At 35.1% G+C, this 22,138-nt stretch overlaps 1 protein-coding gene across 1 annotated transcript in view; it reads right to left on the bottom strand.

The window, feature by feature from the left end:
- The window catches only part of para (sodium voltage-gated channel paralytic), a 45,622-nt gene extending 27,073 nt beyond the window's left edge, over window positions 1-18,549 (bottom strand). Inside the window, exons 1-10 of the mRNA XM_018545876.1 lie at window positions 18,495-18,549; window positions 16,252-16,429; window positions 8,723-8,878; window positions 7,954-8,159; window positions 5,971-6,099; window positions 4,219-4,310; window positions 2,736-2,948; window positions 1,989-2,049; window positions 1,505-1,814; window positions 696-992 (exon numbers count right to left, since the gene is read on the bottom strand). Of these exons, the coding sequence (XP_018401378.1) occupies window positions 696-992; window positions 1,505-1,814; window positions 1,989-2,049; window positions 2,736-2,948; window positions 4,219-4,310; window positions 5,971-6,099; window positions 7,954-8,159; window positions 8,723-8,878; window positions 16,252-16,398 (1,611 nt within the window). The 5' untranslated portion in view covers window positions 16,399-16,429; window positions 18,495-18,549. The remainder of the gene's footprint in view (window positions 1-695; window positions 993-1,504; window positions 1,815-1,988; window positions 2,050-2,735; window positions 2,949-4,218; window positions 4,311-5,970; window positions 6,100-7,953; window positions 8,160-8,722; window positions 8,879-16,251; window positions 16,430-18,494) is intronic.
- Between the last annotated feature and the right edge of the window lie 3,589 nt (window positions 18,550-22,138).

Here is a 22,138-nt window from a genome sequence, read left to right as displayed (position 1 = left end):
CACACACACACACACACACACACACACACACACACACACACACACACACACACACATATTAAAAATTTATCCCAATTATAACTTCCAATTTAGCAGACTTTTTTAGGACATCCTATACATACGCCAAGCATACTACAGAGCAGCGGAATATTGTGGAAAGGCTCGACTCGTCGCGATTTTTTCCTTTTTCTATATATTAAAAGCAAATAAGATATCAAAGTATGCTAGGTTTTTATATTTTTATTTACGTTTTCCTAATATTAATTAAAAGATATACACAACCTGTCAAATATATTTTGTTTACCATTATCCATTCGAGAGATGCGTACTAACAGTAATAAGTTATTACTGCCTAATCGCCTGGATTTGTATTCGTTGTGATTCACTGAGTTTGCCCTAATGACCTAAGAAGTCCCTTCGGGCTTACAATACAATGCATCATCATTTCAGTCCTATGTTGCAAAGAACAGTGACTGATAGAAAACGATCAATATTCTGAATTTTGTGATTTTAATCGCAGACTATCGACGAGTCGAGTCGGATCGAATAGCCTCGCGTAAGTTGCTCTCGTAGGAGCGAGGTCGTAGGGGGCAGGATCATGAGGTTGATAACAGGGCTAACTCGGTATATTATGACGCGTAAGAAGGTCGATACGTATATAATATATGTTGCACATCGTCCAGCGGGATACTTACGGCGCTGACTTTCCGCACTTTATTGGCAGCGTTGTGATTGTTGTTCATCTGCCTCATGTGTCTGTGGTCGCCGACGGACTCGATCGAACGTATGCTCATCTTCTCCTTATTGTTATCGTCGTTGCCCCTTTCCTGACCGACGAACAGCTCGTAACTCTGACACGAGAAATCCGACGGGGATTTGACGATTTGATCCGCAGCCTCCGCGGCGGCGGATGCCGCGGCGGCAGCCATACTTTTCGCAGCTTCCCTCGCCGCGAGTTTGTTCTCTTTTGCTAGTGCAGCTTCCTCGGCTTCCTATTAACATTAATATTGATGGTATCAATATTAATTTTTTAAATATTTAAAAATAATGATTTTGAACGGAAAAAAATATTACGTTTTATAAATCATAACTTTTTTTACTGCAGAAAATATGGACAGTTATTTAAAAAAAAATTTGTAGTTGTTTAATATTACTATTATATTATTACATATAAAATATTTATAATTTTTCTAGAAAAATCAATTTAAAGAATTTAGATAAGAAAATATTGTAGAAAAAGAGTTCTTCTTATATGGAAAATGTAACTAAATATTATTAAAAATACGATATTAAAGTTAAATAAAAAGAAAAGGAGAAATAAGATAAGAGTCAAAAGTGAAGTTGTATTTTTAATTAAAAAATTAAATATAATTAATAATTTTTATTGAAAAGTTTCCTCTGAATATGCTCCTACTATCCATGTCAAGGAAGCTCTTTTCTTGATGATAAATTTCAATTAGCATCTCGACAATTTTCTTTCAAAATCGACTCCAGTTTCACTTACCCTCATAGCTTCTTCCTCGGCAGCTTCCTCCTCTTCGGCCTTCTTTTGCAACTCGTCGTACGACATCGCGACAATAGCGAGGATCAAGTTGACGAGATAGAAGGATCCGAGGAAGATGATCACGATGAAGAAAAGCATGTGCCATGGTCCGGCCGATCTTAGTACCAATTGATACAGATTCTCCCAATAATCCTGAGTCATGAGACGAAATGCGGAGAGCAATGCCCAACCGAAAGTGTCGAAACTCGTGTAACCGTAATTCGGATTAGAGCCGAATCCTTGTAAACACGTGTATCCGGGAAGGCACTGCCTATATTCAGAAAATATCACTGTTTTGTATGCCCTTCGCATCAATATCGCAAATATTATATATTTCCGGAAGAACTTTTTTTTATGTTCTCTCTCTCTCTCTCTCTCTTATGGAGACATTGATCTTAAATTCGTTTAAGCTATTATCATAAATGAGAGCAAATTATCAACTTACCCCGCTCCCGATGAATTTCCGCATAAGGGTATATTTTTCGCTTCGTCAAAATACCAATTAGCTGCATAAAAGAAATAATGATTTAATAATTGGATATGCAATTTAATAATGGGTTATTGGAAATTAATTTGAAACAAGACTATTATCTTCATGAAGCAATCAATTAGTACAGATGGTTGTACCTCGGTTTATCTCGCATAAAACCCTTTATAAACACAGTTTATATTATATTTAAAGGTGTACTACTGAAATAGTCGAGAACCAATTTAGATGGTGAATTATACTTCGAGAATCTCAAAAAGTCAAATCACAAAAACACTTCAAGAAACGTGGCAAAGATCACTTTTATATTGTTAAATTATATCTAATTTAAGTTTCCAATCATTTCTAAAAGTCATCACTATTTCTATTCAATATATTGTTGATTTAACTGTGAAATTGTTCAAAAGACAATGAAGTCTAACTCAAGAAATGTATTAAATTTGACTCCAATTTAAATTATTATTTACTAAGTGCATATGTTTAGATTCTTGCTATTTAAAACTAAGTAATTCAACCAGAAATGAATTGGTTTACATTTTGACACACATATAGTTACAATAAAAATAACAGGATGTTATTTAACTCAAAGGATTGATTTGCCGCAGTGTTCTTTTAATATTTAACAGTGTAGTCTCGCAGATGACATGACCTTTTTACATGTCTCGGTATGCTTTTGGATTAATTTCACGAAGAACCGCGACTTACTTTCGTTATTATTAAATCGCGCCCAACTCTCATGGGTGAGATTACCCCAGGAGCCGTCCTCAGGAAAGTTCTTTATACACTTTTGCGTGAGAACCCCCATGTAAATCTGAAGGCCCATCAGCGCAAAGACGGAGAGGGAGAACATCGTCAGGATTATCACATCGCGCAGGTTCTTCACGGATTCTATCACAGCGCCGACAATGGTTTTCAGACCTAGACAACGAAAACAGAATGACAGTAGGTTCATAACGTGAAACATGCAGCAACAGTGGCGGTAACCTGGAGAAGTTCAGCTGGTCGTGCGAGAGAAGTTCAACCGAGGCAGGCATAAAATACGGAATGCGAATTGAGTATTCCTTTCGGCAGACTCGATAAAAAAAAAAAAAAAAAGAAAATGTAATTTTCAACGATAGGGAAGAACATCACGATGCACACGATTTTATGGATATTGACATGAAAACTTGTTTGACCTTTCGACACCATTCTGCATATATGGAACATATCCGACTTTATTTATTCATCTGGAATATATCCGACTTTGTTTTTTCCATCGCTTATAACTATTTTATTAATAAAGATATACATACATTTGCTCGGCACCATTATGTTTCCTAATAAGTTTCATGCCGAGTTAATTCTAAATGATTTTATCCGTTGTATTTTTGGTTGCATTTCATGTTTATTAAATGTATTTTATAATGGTTAGAAAATTACAAAAATTATTCTTAAAAATAGAGGAGATCTAATTGCATTATATATCATATATAATTATGTGTTATATGATATAAAATATATTTTGTAACTACGTTTCTTTTTATAGCGAAAACATCAAACGATCTGAACAAAAAGTCTAACGTGGGTCACACCGGCGATCTACGCGGCATAGATCGGATTAATATCTAATATTTCGATTGAAAAAAATTCTTTACAATATATATATGTGTGAAGTTATAAGCAATCGAATTGGGTTGAATATGCTGTACCCAAGTGTTTCGTTTCCATAATATGAAGAGTTAATTTTATATTCAAACGAAAAATCTGTTTGATGCGCAACCTACAACTTAGATGATGAAAAAATGAAACACGTAAAAATCTTCAGAAGCATATCTTTCACGATAAATCGCCTGATATGAAATATACGATCAAACTTTCTCTGTCTCCATCCATTCAAAGCAATTTCGTGCATCGAGTTTGACAGTTCGTTTTGCAATCGGGAACGGAGATAAGGAAGAATGGGAAGAAAGCAAACCAATATGGAGGGAATCGGATTCGTTGAGATGAATATCGGACGGATGTATGTATATACTGTAAGAATACCAAATGACAAACGGGGCAATGGTGCGAAGGGCGATACAAGCTGTAGTGAATGGAAGTGTTGTAGATATGTGATGAGATACGGAAGACGTACACAACGATCGCGACAAGTGTTGTCTAGAAACACTATGTATTTGCATCTACAACCACTTCTATACTCTAAGCATACCTGGTACAATAGCGACAGTCTTCAAGGCTCGGAGGACTCGAAATGTCCTGAGAGCGGCAAGGTTGCCTAGATCTATGCCCATCGTCACATAACTGCAATACACCCGAACATCACACACATTACAGTGATACAAACAAAAAGATAAAACAGGTTAAAGAAGATTAGGGCGGGATTAACGTAGTTACGCAAACGGTTACTCGCTACTTTTCCTATTTCCTACCAAAAAATCTGCACGAACTGTAATGTGTATCGTAAGGTAGCTATTACTGCATGCACGATTCAATGTAACATGCCGTATATAACTTGCCACGGGTTTCGAGATTGTTTTTCCAGTGTATTTCCCAAACTCATTTTCTTCCGTCGATAATTTTTCTCTGTCTTTTAAGGATATGATTAAATTATTTTTAGCATTATTTCATATTTACCACATGTATTTAATTTGCAATATCATGTGTTAATCTTTATTTCAAAAAAAAAAAAAAAACATTTGAAAATTTTCTTACTTGAAAGATATAGATAACTATATTAAAAAATGTCAAGAGCTTATATTCTACAATAACAAATACTTTTACAATTCTCTAATAAGTACTCTTGAGTCTTCAAAGCATATAAAAACTGTGACTTTCCAATATTATTAATATTTTCATCTGAAGTTAAAACAGATTGACAATTATTTAAAAAAAAAATGACAATGTCTCAAGTACTATGTTCAATTATTGAATCTCGTGGCACGCGATTCTTGGCTATGTTACGAGCCGCAGTCGAGTACTCGTTTATCGAGTGAAATACGTATCGATCATCTATGAACAATTACTGAAGTAAAAAATATATGTATATAAAAATGTACTAAACTACAACAATTAATCAACTGACTGATCGACTCGACATACTAATGTCTAATCAACGTATTACGACGAATGGCAATTAAAAACTTTTTGTTTAAGATCACTAAAAGAAATAATACTATCCTTATCTAGATGAACTAATTTAAGTACCTAAATATATATATATAGATATATAAGTACACCCCAGAGTATATGCGTGTATGCACGTTCGTGTTTGCGTGGATTGTGAGGCGTAATGAACGAAGATTGAATTATATATTATATATAAGTAGATAATCGATGCTACGGAAATCTTACGTTAGCGTACTCAACGGATCTAGCGGAGAAGTCTACTGTCATAACCTGGAAAGATCTAACTTGATACTAATTAACGTTTTGGATTAACTCTTCAGTACAAATTTTGCCGGTCTTTTTGCACGGAAAATTGCCAATTTAATAATTGTCACGATCTTGATTGCCGTACTTGTCGTCGTGACACACTTTATTTCTTTTTTTAGTAATTTATTGCTTTTTCTACTCTATTAAGAGCCAATTGATTCGAAAATAATTTGTATTAAATTATAGTTTCGGTAAAAGTAATTTCATATATTCGTATATATTTTAGAAATTATTTCAAGTTTTCGTAATCCAAAGAAAACAATTAAGGGCACGATAAATTCTAGTCTTCGTAATAACGTTTCTTGTTACAAGGTCGAAGTAATTAGCACGATGTACAATTTAATAAAAAAGATTAAAGTGATACTCGGAACACTTCTATTAGTATTCACAGAATACTCCACAACTTTTTCTCGACAAAATGGCCACGATCCTTTTGCCCATTGTACTCTACCGTTTTTTTTTCACTTTCCTTTTACTTTTCTTTCTTCTTGCCTTTCTCTCTTTAAGAAGAATAAGTTTAACTACTCACGCTAAAGCTATAACTACGAAGTCGAGCCAATTCCATGCATCTCTAAGATAGGTAAAAGGCTGCAGAATGAAACCCCTCGCCATCACCTTAACGGCGGACTCAAATGTGTAGATGCCCGTAAATATCACTCTGAAAACAACAAACACACCACTCAGCTTTTTAAATGCGTCTCGCGTGATCCTCTCTACTGTCTAGCACGTTTAAAATCACGCTTGAACGATACTCTCGCGCAAAAATGTGATCATACCTATCGTATAATATTTCCACCGTACATCTCGTAATTATTTTCTATTCTTATTAATTATTACAGATATGTTTATTATTACATATTTACAGTGTGCAAATTTTACAACAGTAAAAACTAATCTATTGATAAACTCAAAAACATGCAAGTGAAGAAATTACACATTAATTAACATGATCACATTTACTAGCGAGACTTATCGCATCTAAATTCTGCGACAATCTATAACATCTATTTTATCCTGTCAATAAACTATTGATATTTCTATCTCACTGTATAAATTAACTACAATACACTCGGATCTCAGGCACGGTGCACGCGAACGAATTATTCACAGCGCGTGATGAATCATGAATTAAAAAAAAAAAGTAGTTTATCATACTTACAATTAGCACAATAATATTTCTTTATTAAATATAAAAAATATCATAAAAACAAGAGAATAAAAAAATTAGATTTCCAAGTCTTCAGTTATATTTAATACCTACATACAATAGTTATGTATCTCATTATAAATAATAAAAGACGTATACTTTACGCTCCCAAATTTTGAGATACTCCCGGAAATGATATTTAAAATTTTAGTAGAATGCATGTTGAATCGTTCGCGCGATTTGTTGCCCGTTGTCTAGTGCTACCTCTAGAGAGACTAGTACAAAACTTACCAACGGAACACAATTTATCACAGTCTCTACTCATATATTAGAGCTATAACATGTAGAACATTTCTTGAAATATGTCTACTAAACAGATGATCACGCCGTAAGCTTTCGATAAAATCTTTCTAGCTAATTAAATATCGAAACAGCTAAACGGGGCAGTAAAAACAATAAACTAAATTTTGAAACTTAAAAATAAATAATTATAATCGATGACGGATTTGCAGCTTAGGTTTGTATCGATAAACTAAATTTTATAAATTTACAATCATTTAGAATAGTAGACTTTAAGTGTGACGGGTCATCTTAATTATTACAGAATTCGTGTATCCAAGAAAAAATTTTTTGTCTATTTTCTTTCTATATTTATTATACGTATTTTCAAAATGCGACAAAATTTATGAGATTGTTTTCTTTAAATAACAAATATTTCAAAAAACTGATAGTAAAAAAAAATAATCAAAAAATAAAAAAAAGGGCGTCTAATTGGATGATAATTAAATATTAAGATGAATAATATTAAACGATACTTGAGGTGCATGATAATCACCAGCGTATTTTGTTGTAAATATTAATTGCTTAATGTTAATGATATTTTTTATAATATCATATGTAGTCGAATACCTTGAAGTACACTCCTTTAAAATATTATTTTAAATTGATATAACTAATAACAAAATATAATTTTGTAAAAAATAATCGTAGAAATATTTAAAAAATATTTCAAAGTTTAAAGTTTAAAGACTTAAATGAGAGTTTTTAACTGTCTAGATTTTAAAGTCTTTGAGGTATACAAAAGATTTAAAAGTATTTCTTAAGAACATTATTTTTTGCAAAGTTATGCAAATCTATAACTTCGTTATATGTATTAATATTATCAATTGGAAAAGAATATTTACTCTTGTTGAGAAATGTATCGATTTATCCCGGTCTCCGGAACTTTTAATTAAGAGTTTCTTCAATAGTTTCGTTTCTAATAAGAACGGAAAAGCTTGGCTTTCCGCTTCTTGTAAATATTCGCTTATTCATCCTCGTCGATAGAGTCACGATTCGCAAGTAAAGACGATGAAAGATACTCACTCGGTGGACTCGATGGTGGGCGTGGTGGGCATGATCATGAGTATACAGTTAACCAATATTGTAGTGATGATGAAAACAGAGAAGAGCGAGTGAACCAATATGTATATGGCCACCCGCCGTATAGGATTGAACGGGTCGAGCATCCACATCGCGTCCGTCGCTGAGAATCTGAATATATCCTTTCCCTTGCTAATGACGACGAAGGTCTACGAACAGACGTGCCACAAAATTTATTCAGTGCAGAAGTATAAAAGTGCAGAAATAGAGGGACAGTCATTTATGTAAGTCTGCTTCCAGCTCACGAATTTAATCGTGTTTTAAAAGTAGAAGCGTTAATAAAAAATATGGCTTTTAATACGTGAAAACTATATTAAAATAATTATTACGGTTTACATAGAAACAAAGAAATTTTCTGGATCATAATAATAATATAAAATCAATCGTATGAGACTTGGAAAAACAATATCAATATCCGCGGAGAATATATTTTTAAGATAAATTCACAATTTCCGAGTTCTATGCGCTTGTAAACTCAAATTATAAAAAGATCTTGATATAGATGTACAGCTTTTAACGCACCATTATAACCATAAAATAGTTAAACAAAGCAATTACGAGTTTGTGAAAGCCAAAGTTTGAAAATAGCTGCGCCAGATGCGGTCATAGTGAGCGGCCGCCTGTTAGAGGACCTACTCTAAAATTCCGTATCTCGCGAAAACTCAGTACCTCTAAGAGAGTTAAACTAATTAGTACATCAATGCCTGGGTACCCTTTGATTGTGGTAGAAGCTATCAATATCCTCGAGAGGTGTGGAGGCCAACTCGGCTGGAAATTCGTTGTGCATTCGGACCGGGATCGGCGCTCCCTGCTCAAACATGGGATCCGGCTGAGGACCTTCGTCCTCGTCCTCGTCGTCATACCGTACCTGTGAACGAGATGCTCGTAAGATTATCCCAATACGCGTAATTTTTCGCCATACCGTTATCACGGCACTTTGCCGAAGTTTGCAAAATGATGTTTAAATCTTCGAAGAAAAACATTATCGCAAGTAATGAAAATATAAAAATATATCTTTATAATTCAAATTCTATCGAGAGAACAAGAATTATTTGAGTGATTGAAACATTCCTTATTTTATCGAAGCGAATATGTCAAGGATATATGACGTCGGAGAAAAATTGACCTCGTCTACTTTTCATATGTTTCAAATTTTGTAAAAATTTTCTCTACGTTCCATTAATTTCACAATTGGAGCCGCGTTTCACAACAAAATTGAAAAATCAAATTAGGCCATCGCATATATCTCATTTCATATTCGAGCATAAAAAGTAAAAATAATCGAGCAATCGGTTGATATAAATATTTCCAAAACATCGATTTCTTCGACTGTAAATTAAACGGACAATAGATTGAGCTGTATGCACAGTTGCATTCTTCCATTCGACGGTAACGTGCCGCGTAATATAGAATGTAATACAAAATTAATATTCAAATATTCCCCAGCAGTCCATTATTCACGACACAAAAATGCATAATGCAAAAAAGATATGACGAAAATGTATAAAATAAATTATTATCAATACGTTTTCAAAGCTTCCATCAAATGTTATGGCAAAACATTTTGTAGTATACTGTGTATACTATATACATATACTTTCATAGAAAGTATAAATTAATTAATTTCTAATTGTTTAGTTACTAAATATTGTCAATTCATAATTTTATCGACTTTCGTGTAATCGTTTATATTTAACATTTTGATATGCTTTCGTTGAAAAATATTCTACGCGAGATTTGGTTCACGTAAAAGTGACTTTAAAACTTCCATTTACGAGCACCCTGTAATATCGCTAGAAATATAAACTTGACCGTATAGAAGGACGAAAAGCATATGGCATCGTGTTTGACTCTCGTATGTAGAACGCAAACGTGAAATATTCAGTGCCGTCGTATGAATATTCGAACAAATCGCTTCTTTGGAAATATTCATCCGCGTACTTTTCTAAGTGCACCAGTTATTCATAACCCGCTTTTAGAAGAGAGGTCAATGCGTTGCACCGCATCGTCGTAGCCTCTGTGCGTCACAAAACAAAATCTCAACCGGGTGATCCAGTGAAAACGGTAATACGTAAGCGTATTGCGTGCGACTGTCACGTGTTCCGAACGAGTGGAAAATCTCGTTTCTCTCTCGGAATAGCCGAAGCAAACTTACTGAGTCCCGTGATCGCTGATAAAAACTCGAGAAATAACGATTACATTAATTGTTGCACACTTTTTAGCTGCGATGATTTGCCACAATAAAATCACGAGAGTGTGAAAGGCCAAGCCAAATATATGTACTCTCCAAATTCTTTCAAGTGAAATTAAAGATCGAGAAGTTGTGCCAGTCTTGAAGAAGAGTGGCTCAATTTTCAATCTTCTAGAGTGCGAGATTTCACTCTCCAGAGCGACAATTCACTTTAAAAGTTTCAGAAGGTATAGATATATGCTGATGTATTCACGCTATACAAATTCGATCGGTGCTAAAAACGGGTCGTGAACATACGAACCTGAAGAAGGTCCACGCAATCTGCTCGACTTTGGTCCCTCCTACGGCTCGAATCTCTGGCTTAATCTTAATTGAAAGATACTATTCCTATTTTTCACTATATGCTCACTCGTCTGATACTAGTTCGTCTAACGCTCTAGACACAAAGTAGCTCTATTCTACCCTCTATCCGATCCGCCGATGGCACGGAGCACGGCGGCCAGTGATCTTCATCTATTCAGTCGCGCACAAATTGATATAAAAGCGTATATGCATGGCAAATAAACGTCTCGGCCGAAATAAAGCGCTCGGTAATATTTCTCGGTATATACCTCATGGGGCCCGGGGACGTTCGTATTCTATACGTTCACGCGCTTATGTAAATTTATGCGCGGTGAGTTTAAGACCTTAACCACTAAACGATCCGTCGCCGACATGTTCACTTCGCAAAAACCGCAAAATGCGACACAAAATCCCGCAGATGAGATCTCGTCCAATCGATATACGTATCTCAATTGCGGTTTTCCTTTCCTCACAATTATGTGTCAACAATTTCAGACAATTTTGTCCTACACCTAATAAATCCAAGACTACGCTAAAATATAATCCGTGTACGGTCTAGATGGCTAGGTCTAATTAGAAATTGCCCAAGCCAATTGAGTGCCCGCGCCGAGCTCTGCGCGCGAAAAGCTTTAAACTCGTGCTCGTGCGTGCGCCGAAAGTTCTCGAAACTCGTGATCGAATCCCGGGGGTTGATCCCGCGATCCGGGAGTCCGACCACCGTACGTCGTTGGATTCGATCACGAGACCGGAAGAAGCGTATACAAGCATAGTGCGCGAGAAACGCGGGAAATCGCAGCTCGTCTCGTTCTCGCGCGAACTTGACTTTCGTCGCAGTGTACTTTGAATGACAAACACAACTGAAGGCGCCGACGGGGATTAAGATTGTTCCGAGCTGTCTACGATCCGCCAGAATGGCAAAGTTCTCTCCCGTTGTAGAACTTTCTATTATCGCGACCAACTATAAATCAATACGATTCCGGAGGATGCATCGCGTTATCACGGCTGTGCGCGACTCGCGCACTTTGCTTCGCAGGCAGCTGCGACAGCGCGCGCTATTTCATTAAGAAATTGAAAAAAAAAAAAAAAAAAGAAACGGGATGAAGAGAGTCAGCGTAAGCATTTGCAACGCGTATACGATCTGTGTAAGCGTTACCAGGCGACCGCGACCTCCGCTCGAAATATTTATGTCGCACGTTTACTGCGCATCTCTCGTATTGCCACTTCCTAGATATTTCTTGACGGTGGAATTTTTCAAGACCGCGCGCTCATATATCACGACGGAAATTACGTATTTTAATTTATTGCTCGACGCAAACATGCATACGAGTTAGGTACATTTGAAGTGCGGTCTTTGAAATCAAGTTACATCAGGTTTAATGCGTCTCTTTAACTTGTACTCCATTAATTGCGTGATTGAGTCTGGGATTAATTGCGACAGCTTCGTCAATAAAATGTTGATGCACTTATTATAAAAAAAAAAAAAACTTTGGTATTGCATTTACGCGGGACATATGTGCACGATTCATCTTTCATTTTAACGTTTACAGTAATCGAGGAGTTTCAAATGTCGCACGATTGTCTCCCGTTACAATTGATCCCAAGGATCCCAAGCTGTCTCCTGTATAAGCGTGTAATAAAGCACAGAGATTTGGGGAACGACAAATATTTCGAGGGAAAGCCGCGCGTTAAAGCGTAAGCACAGCTCGCTTTTGATCGTAAGACGTCAAGACACTTGCCAAGGAACGTGTCGTATATTTGCAAACAACCAAGGGGCAATATACAGAAGCACGCTGCTTTGTATCGCGTGTGTGTGTGTGTGTGTGTGTGTGTGTGTGTGTGCGTGTGCGTATGCAAATCGTGAAACTGTATCATCATATATATTCTCGGCCACGATGTAACATCCAGAAGAAGGGATATTCGCGATAAGAAAGATACTCGACATTGAGATATCAAGGAGGCGAATCGCGCGCGCGTTTCCGTTAAAAATAGCCCCCCGAATTAATTAATCAGAACGTTTCAATTCAATGTCTCGTGGATTAAACTTGCACATCTATCTAGTCGATTTATCGATTCGGAACGATGACGCTCGGGAATCAATGTACATCGTGGCACGCGGAAAACCAGGGATTGAAACCTTTACGACTCTGTATACGATTCTCTGTGAATTAAGCGTGACATATTCGAAAAAGAATCGTATTCAAACATCGCGAATAATTTATCGGGGAAATTACTCCCGCTGAAATATTCTTGTACAGAGAATATAGCGTTTTACTTTTATTTACAATAAAAAAATATACTGGAAATCTTTTGTACTCCAATTACTACACCGTTACTACATCCACACACTCGCCTTTCAATTTATTCTTTATTGTTTCAAAAAAATGTATACTATTTCGTTTTATTTTATTTATAATTCAAAAGGAAAAACAGTAACAAATGACTCCTGGAAAGAAAAGATTTACATATCAAAGATAAACACACAAACAAAGAAACTAATAAAATTCAAAATGATCCGTGAGCCAATAATTAATGTAAAATCGACTGTGTAAAGTTCCGATATAAACGCAGCTTCGAGTATGCTACGAAAGTGTGGTGATCGTCCGTGACTATTACCGATATCGATTCTTCTTCGACATTCGCGTGGAACTGAAAAGTTCATTATTCTTGTTTTCAATCCCTGCACAAAATGTGAGCAAGTATTGTATCGTATGTGTGGCGTTGGGCAGTGAGTGAGTGACGCGTGTCTAGTCGATCGATCGGCCAAATGCTGCCGAGTGAGGAAAAATCGTGAGATCGTGTGCGTGTCTGTTTGCGCACGTGTTCACAGTGATATACTATGTGTGATATATATATATATATATGTGTGTGTGTGTGTGTGTGTGTATGTGACGTATATGACATGTGCACGTGTGTATGTTAGTAAGGTAGAAGAGTCGGATGTGAGATAGAGAGAGCGGTATTACTTAGCGTGACGTAACGTCTTACTTCTTTTTTCTTTTTCTTCCGTCCATAACCTCCCTGAAATTGGAGAAATGGAGAAACAGTCGTTACACACAGAGATACAGAGAATACGGGGGATATCGGTGAATGAATAGAGTAGAAAAAAAAAAAGAATATGCCAGTATATGCTATAACAAGGGGATTGGCGCGATAAGAGGGTTCCGTCCGTGGCTTTTGGAAAAATAAGAGCTGAATCGGGCGACTTCGGAAAAAAAAAACAGAAAAAGAGAGAAAGAGAGAGAGAGAGAAAGAAATTAAGAGGATAAATAGATGGCAACAAAGAGAGGAGAAGAAACACAATGTTACATCACGACATAGACATACGATAGGAAAATACACAGGATCAGGCAACTCGGAAGGAGGGTTTCCAAGCGCATCAAGCGTGATCGGGACTGGATTAACTGTTGAGAAAACACGGTTGTCTGGGAATTCGAAGTAGGCACTTTTCACAGAGAATTAGAGCCCGTATCATCTCATCGACTATGTTAAGCTATTTAAAAAAAATTTTCCCTAACTATGAAACATTTTTTTAAACGTTTAATCTTCATACAGTAATTTCTGCTACAATTAATATATTAAAAAAAAAAAATACAAAAATAGCAAGCGGACACATTCTTAGATTTTAAGATTCATTGCAGAAAAAAGAGAGAGAGAGACGATCGATGATAATCCAGTCTTGATCTCGCTTCTCTCTCGTTCTCTCCTTGACCTTTCATCGTTAGAGTATAATACAAGGAGGCAATAAAAGGAGAGGATTTGCTTCTCTTGCGAAAGTAATTTTCAAACAGCGCGATCAATGTTGAACGATAGACGCGAAGGAGGAGGAAGGTTAATAAATAAATCCGCTCCTTTTATCGGTGTTGCTGTTATAGCCATGGGGCAAATTAGGAGCGCTAATTATAAGGACGTAAGGGACTCATTCGTTGGATTTACATTAATGCACGCTCCACCATGATAATCATCTCCCATCGCGTGGCATTCGCGCGTTATTTTATTCATTAACGCGAATGCGGCGAAGAGAGAGAGAGAGAGAGAGTGGAGGTAGCCACGACACATGAGCGATATTCACGCACATAAAAATATGTATATGTATATATTTATATTTATGTAGATATTTATGTATAAGTAGGCACAGAGAGATAAGTGGCACTGCAGACATCGAGCTTCGTACGTGACATATCTTTCGTAACACACACAATACATTACTCGACGACAGATATATGTATGTATAAACAAATGGGGTTAGATAGTCGTCGATAAAGAGATAATTACATCTTCACTACGTTAGCGATAGATCAAGCAAACAGTCAAAGGGGACAGTCGAATGGATAAGGGGAACAAATGAATCCTGTTGCGAGTTGACATATGTAAGAAAAGAATGAATGAGAAAAGGTTTCGCAAACGGCGCTACAGCTAGGCATAAGAAGGTTAACGATAAAGCGATGCTTACAATGAGATTTTTAGGCGCAAAACTTAAGCTTTAATCCTTAGGCCATATAAGAAATTGACCAATCATAATCGAATGTAAGGAGAATAATCGACTATAATTAGTCAATTTAAAGCTTTAAGACTTAAAGCTTGAGAAAATTTTACGCTTTAAAATCTCAATCTTGTAAACGCCGCTTAAAGCAGCTCATACTTAAGATTAATCGATTTAAAAAATTATACTTTCTATTAAATATCAAAAAATGTATCTCTTAGAAAACAAATATGTTATATTTATAAATCGAAAAAATACTGTAATTTAAAATTTTTTTAATATTGATATATCTCTATCTTAAATTTCTGTTGTTTGTTTATTCAAATCAATTTAATTTTATATCAACTGTATTGGATAAATGCAGTATTATTGTATAACTTCTGACGTTTTTGAAAAAATATTTTATCCATTTCATACTCTATTTATTCTCTATTTATTTTGTTCGAATACGTATTTATTTTATTAATTTAAAATATTATTTTTATTAAAATCTTCTTAAAAATTTTAATAAAGATACTTTATAAGAATGAACGTAACAGAATCTTAAGTATGAGTAGCATTCAATGCAAAACTTTTATTTAGCACATTTATACAAGCGCCTGTGGGCGCAATGAATGGCTGTTGGTATCGAAAAGAAACGAATTTTTGAAAGCTCTAAGATGATCTGTTGTGCAATAGGATTTACAAATTAAACGAATGTTATATCTTTCTTTTAAAGACTTGTAAACTTTTATTGTTACATTGCTCGTCTCATATGAATATATATGTACACATGAATATGTATAAAGAGGACAGTAATTACACAGGAAAATTAATTGATCGCACAATCGAGCCTGGCGGGAAAATTAGCAGCGTCAGATAAATGTACCCGCTAATCAATATATGACTAACTCAAAAATTATACAACAGTAAACTCGAAACAGCGATACGAGTTTGGAGAACAACAAGCTTATGTACAACGAACATTTACGCAAAAGCATATTTTTTTTTGTAATTGTCAATATGATCTTTTTATAGTTCAAATAATAATCTCACCGAGAGTTCCCGTGAAATAAGGACGAAAATGCCTGAACGCGATCGTCATGGAACGACCGCGTAATTTATTTGGCGCTACTGAAGGGGTGTCCTACGCGTACATGACGAATTATGTGTCGATGTAGTTAGTTAATACGCGAAGAAAATTAGAAATTCGCGATTGTGCGACGAGCGCATACGGCCGCGTTCATACCTCGCCTTCCGCTCTTCTCTGCTGAAGCTCTTTCTGCCTGGCCTCTTCCTCGGCAATGCGAGCCTCGATCGCTGCCAGGGACTCCCGCGTGAACGGACGGAACAAACTTCTTTCTTCCTCTGATATAGAGTCAGAATCTTCGGACATTGTCTAGGCTGCGCACAGCTGAGCCACCTTCCTGCGAGTGTGAATCGCGATCAATGAGAAACGTAACATGAGAATAATAAGTGAGAGAATATGAATAGGGAAATATTTGAAAGAAGAAGAAGAATGAAAAAAAGATATTGACAAGCGAGCGAAGAAGACCATTCGGTCAAAAAGGTCTTAATATTTTACGCGAATTTGACCGTTTAAAAAAAAAATACTAATAGCAACGTTCGTCAAGATCGTTAAACGCAAATAAATGAAGAAGAAAAATAATGTCTATAAGAACTATACATTAGCTATTCGTGTCTTTCTTTCTCTTTATTATACGCAAATAATAAATTATTATAAATGTAAATGTTTCGACTCTATATTCGAGTCATTTTCAATACAATTTCGGTAAATAATGGATTTACAGAATTTTATCATTAAAAAAAAGTCGCAAATAAATTGTGCATCTGTAACGTGTAAAATTTATGTAGTCGTTTATATAATACAACAATAAGTTGTCAAGTACAATGTAGAGATACCGCGTCAAGTTTATCTGATGATCAGATATACATGTACATAGTTTTTTTAATCTTCGTTATTATAGTATTATTAATTATTAGCTTGAATACCGTGTATGTGTGAGTTTATATTGAGGCTGACAATAGACTAAATTGCGTAGCATATGACTCTTACCTCGTGAGTCATGTACTACGTAATATCAAGAATTAATTTAGTTTATTGTAGCCTCAATATAAACTCGCACATTCGCGACATTCAAACTGATAAACAATACCATAACCATAATGATTTAAAAAAAAAATTATTAAAAAAAAATATATATATATATAATCATTCGACAAACTCAACGCGATGTCTCTACTTTATATTGTACTTGACAACTTATTATATGAACGATTACACGAATTCTACAAGTTATATATTGGACGATTTATTTGCGACTTTCTTTTCTAATGATACAAAATTCTAAAAGTCCGTAACTTACTAAAAAGTTGTACTGAAAATAATTCCAAATACAGTTGGAACGTTTACATTTATAATAATTTATTGTTGTCATGCAATAAAGACAAAGAAACACATGAATAGCTAGTGTATGGTCCTTACAGATATTATTTTTCCAATTGTTTTATATATTTAGGATAGAACCTTATTACTTTTGTTTTGAATGAAGGTCATGTTCAATCAAAGCAGGTTGGAACCTAATAATATTTTGTGTGAATTTTACAGTGTCTGATAATATTTTGTATGAATTTTTTGTCGATTATTTATCGATCTTGAAACATAATTTTAAACTGAAGTTAGAATACTCAAATTAAATTGACAAACAATTTAATATACTGATGTTAATGAACATCTTTAATCCTCTAGCAACATAGGATCTTTAAAGACATTATTGATATTTTGACGGTTGAATGTCTAATGATAAATCTGTAAATAAAAAATGAAAATACATTTCGATTTTTATGATGATAAAAATTCTTTGTTACAGCTTTGACAAGCACGATATAACAGAATTGTTTCAGATTGCTATATAATCCGAAACAATAAATAAATGCACTGTATTTTTCCTATTGCTGTCAAAAATAAAATAAAATTCCATGTTGCCAGTGGATATTATAACGCTGTGAAGAATTTATTGTCAAAAATATCGTGATATCTGAAGTAATGCATTCTAAGTTTGATATTCACGTAAATTAACGAATATCTTTATATGAAGTAAATTAATGAGAACTGTAGATAATCTGAAAAACTATTGAATAATTATGAAAAAAATAAAGTAAAATTGAAGAAACTGATACATGAAACATGAAGAATTATACATTGAAAAAGTGTATTAAATTTTAATAAATATTCGTTTAAATAATACTAACTAAATATTTACTAAATATGTAAACATATATTTATCCGGTGTATCCATAAAATTGAGAGATTCAAGTATTATTATTTCAGTAAACGCTTATTTTATTTACTGTCAGCAAATAGTTTAGTTAGCATTATTTAAACAAACGTTTATTAAAATTCAATAAATTTGTTTTCAATGTGAGGATGTGGCAAAAGTGGAGTATGATCCATCGATGGACCGGACTCACTTTTGATCGGTGCTAACAGTTCCTGAAGTGTAGTGTGCGCGTGTCCCACGACGCGGGGGGATAGTAAAGTTGTTGCTGCGGCTGACGAGGACGACGGGTCCGGTGCTGAAAGCGGCGTGACTTTTCGGCTACCGGCCGGTTCCTGGGCGTCGTCGATTCCAGGCGCGTCGTGCCGACGATGCGGTCACACGACGCCGTTACGTACGCTCGGACGGATAAGGGCGCTCCGTGTAGCACGTCGATTGCCGATCTGCCACTGCTCTTGCTCTCCCTCTTGTCGATCGCCGTCACAGGAGTACTGCTGCTGCTGATGCTACTACTGCTGCTAATGCCGTTACTGTCACGGGTGCTACCGCTACTTCTAGTTTTGTTCCTGTTGCGGACGTTGCTTTTGCTGCTGCTGCTGCTGCTGCTGCTACCTGAATCTCGTTCCAACGAAATGGCGACGAGAAATGACGAACGCGCTGCGGCAGTGCGTGCTATGTCGGGGACCGTCCAACGCGAACCAAGATTTTTCATGTCCGACCTAAGAGGAGTCGAGCAAGCGCTGCGTTGCGATAAGACCGAAGATATCGTAATCCCGATGTTGTCAAGAGGGCGCAAATGTAACAAATAACTAGCTGGTTTCTTGGAATGACATTATGCATTAAAAGTCTGTGTTTTCGACATTTTCCAAGGTACAAAAGTGCGAAAGTTCAATGGCGACAGATACGATTTTAAGCATAAGGTCATATGTCCAACCTGACGTAAGTCTTAATTATAGAAACGTGATTAGTGTATTTCTTTCTGATATTTCAGTTAGCGTATTGCCCTGAATATTGCGAGGCCACGTGGAAGTCATTAGTGAGTAATGTCACAGAATAAATGAGCTACTCTTGCAAATTGGCTACCACTCCTTTGAAAAATGCATACTCACGTGTAAGTGAAGCGACGGGTGCGATCAATCCGTTATCCGAAATAACATAGTCTAGTCTTCGAGTCGGTCGATTTTTATCTGCAACAAAAACAGAGAAACCAGATGAGTACCGTCGAATCCTCTTGTTCTAATATAAAAAATCTAGAATTTATATAGCCGCGCGCGCGAAATCTATAGGAATGTTTTCATACATAATATAAAATATTTTTATAAAATGATATTTGATAAAAATATTCTTATTGTACGAGTATACTATTACATTAAGAATGTATTACATATATTTTTCACAAAATGAAACAGTTATAAAAAAAACTACAGATTTTTTTAGTATATATCCAAAAATAAAATAAAAAGTTTAGCGATTTAGGGCTCAGATGAAAAATGTTTGCAATTAGTAAACATTTTTTTTTTAAATAATTAAGATAAAATAAGAAATTTTTATTTAAATGATAAAATTGTATTATTATATAAAAAAAGTTGATATTAAATATCGACCTCGTTGAACTATTTCATATAATATTCGTTATTTCACTTTTATACGAAAAGCATATAAATATCCAATTCCTGTCATTCTGTACACCCGATACATCCTTAACAGTGCCGTTTGTAATACTAATCTTTCACTTGTAATACTAATTACAACATTTGATATCCACGTTTAAGAGTATAAGATCCTTCCTTTGCGCTAAAATAAACGTAAAGGATCTCGTTTCTCCCGCAGAGAGGCTTAACCTCCTAGCAAGGAGAAACTAGGAGAAATATGGATTAATTTCTTTATATAGGGTGATTTTTGCGGTTAGGAAATCGCCAAAGATAAACACGTGCAGTGATAAACGATCGCGTTTGCGGACGCTCGCGGACGGGGCGGGAATTTCGCTCGGATCGTGCCGGCACCCCTACACAGGCAGAGTCGCGGAAAGGTGTCGGTGGTCTTTGACCGAGTTTCGCGCGGTCGATCATATTCCGCCGAAACTCGGTCACATGCGCTTATGCATGAGCGGCAGCGGCGCGGCACCGAGTCCGCCTGGCCCGGCGATACGCAACGCAAGGAAAAGTAAGAGTGAAGGGCTGTGTTGTTCGCCAGTGAAACACGCACATGTAGGGGATCGGCCGATACCATGTTAAACGTTGGAGTTCGACACGCAGAAGTTCTCTCCAATATCTATGGGTATAGCTGCCCTATTCTTTTTGTTGACTCTCGGCTTCCAAAGCTTTTATTTGTTAGAAAGAAACAACCGTTTCGCGAATAAATTTCAGTTGGTAGACATTTCGGAAAATTTGTAAGGATTTACGCATAAATCGCGATTACGTGATATAACCATATATAATCGTTCTCTTTTTCCCCATTCATTCAGCTATCTTTATTTACCTTCCGGAACTGACATCGAAGTCTGTGACACAATTCTAACGGATTAATGTAAAAATAATGAACTTTAAGCTTGAGCATCTAGGAAATACTTTTTATTTTCCTTTTCTAGAATAAGGTTTTAAAAAGTTATACTCTTAGAATGCTATGATCTACCCATTACAAGTTAAATAGGTCCTACAGACTCAATTCAGTGGATAGATAGGGTGATCACAGCATTCTAAGTATAGTTTTCTTTAAAACTTTATTCCAGAAAAGAAAAATAAAAAATATTTCCTAGATGCTCAATCTTAAAGTTCATTATTTTTACATTTTTTTATTTCATAAAGATAACTAATGTAAATCATAACATAATATACTAGTATTATAAAAAATATGACTACAAAATTAAACTTTTTCTAGGTTTTCTGAGCAGCCTACTTGTGTATTAAATCTATTTGTTGAAAGATTAATTTATGTTAATTAAAAGACATTAATTAATTTCAAGGATTTAAAATGACATTACTCCTATAAAAAAGAATGAATACTAAGTATATTTTAATAAGAATAATCCAAATTTTCTTGTGATGATATATAAAGAAAACTGAATTATTTGACAAATATTTTTGACAAAAAGATTTATAACTGAACTGATTAATAGTCAGCTTTGGAGGATTAAAATCGAAATCCAAATTTTTAATTGTTGTTTCTACATTATACACAAATTCTATTATACAAATTGCAGGATTACTAGGAGAATATATATGTTATGAATATTTATAGTGTGTGTGTAAACATTATTTTGTAATAATTGTTTAAGTAACAAATTTTTTCAATGAATCTTTATTAAGGAAGAAATCGTGGTTGTTCGTAAAGTTATGAGTTCGTTAAGTCCGTTTTTTCACGAGGCTTACAATACTAATCTCCGTTGTTACATATTTCCTATTTACTATGTAAAACATTTTCGTTGCAAGGTTTGACCTACTTATAAGTGCACAATATTAACCCTTACATTTGAAATGCCAATACAGAAACATGCCGATGGGTATTGCATAACTGATCATCGAAAGTAGATAAGTTAATTACATGGATAAATTAATTTGTATGCATCTCGATTCTTAATCGTACATTACAATTTTCAAGTAAAATGAATGCGTACTATTAAATTGTTTCTGTAAATTTTGTTTGAAGGATTTAATAGCAAAGAGTTTCGCAACTCGGCACGATTTTAACTTGCTTGTTAATCCAATTATTGTACTAATTGCGAAAGTGAATATAAATCAAAAGATATTTTCTATTTGTCTCGTTAAATTAACACATTTGACTATCTTGGCTAATAATATCGTGTTACTAAATAAAATAAATCACAGAAATGGGACGAGC

This window comes from Cyphomyrmex costatus, unplaced genomic scaffold (genome assembly GCF_001594065.2).
Source record: "Cyphomyrmex costatus isolate MS0001 unplaced genomic scaffold, Ccosl1.0 scaffold505, whole genome shotgun sequence".
Taxonomy (NCBI): domain Eukaryota; kingdom Metazoa; phylum Arthropoda; class Insecta; order Hymenoptera; family Formicidae; genus Cyphomyrmex; species Cyphomyrmex costatus.
Note: the sequence above shows the minus strand (reverse complement) of the source record. Positions and strands in the feature narration are given on the sequence as shown.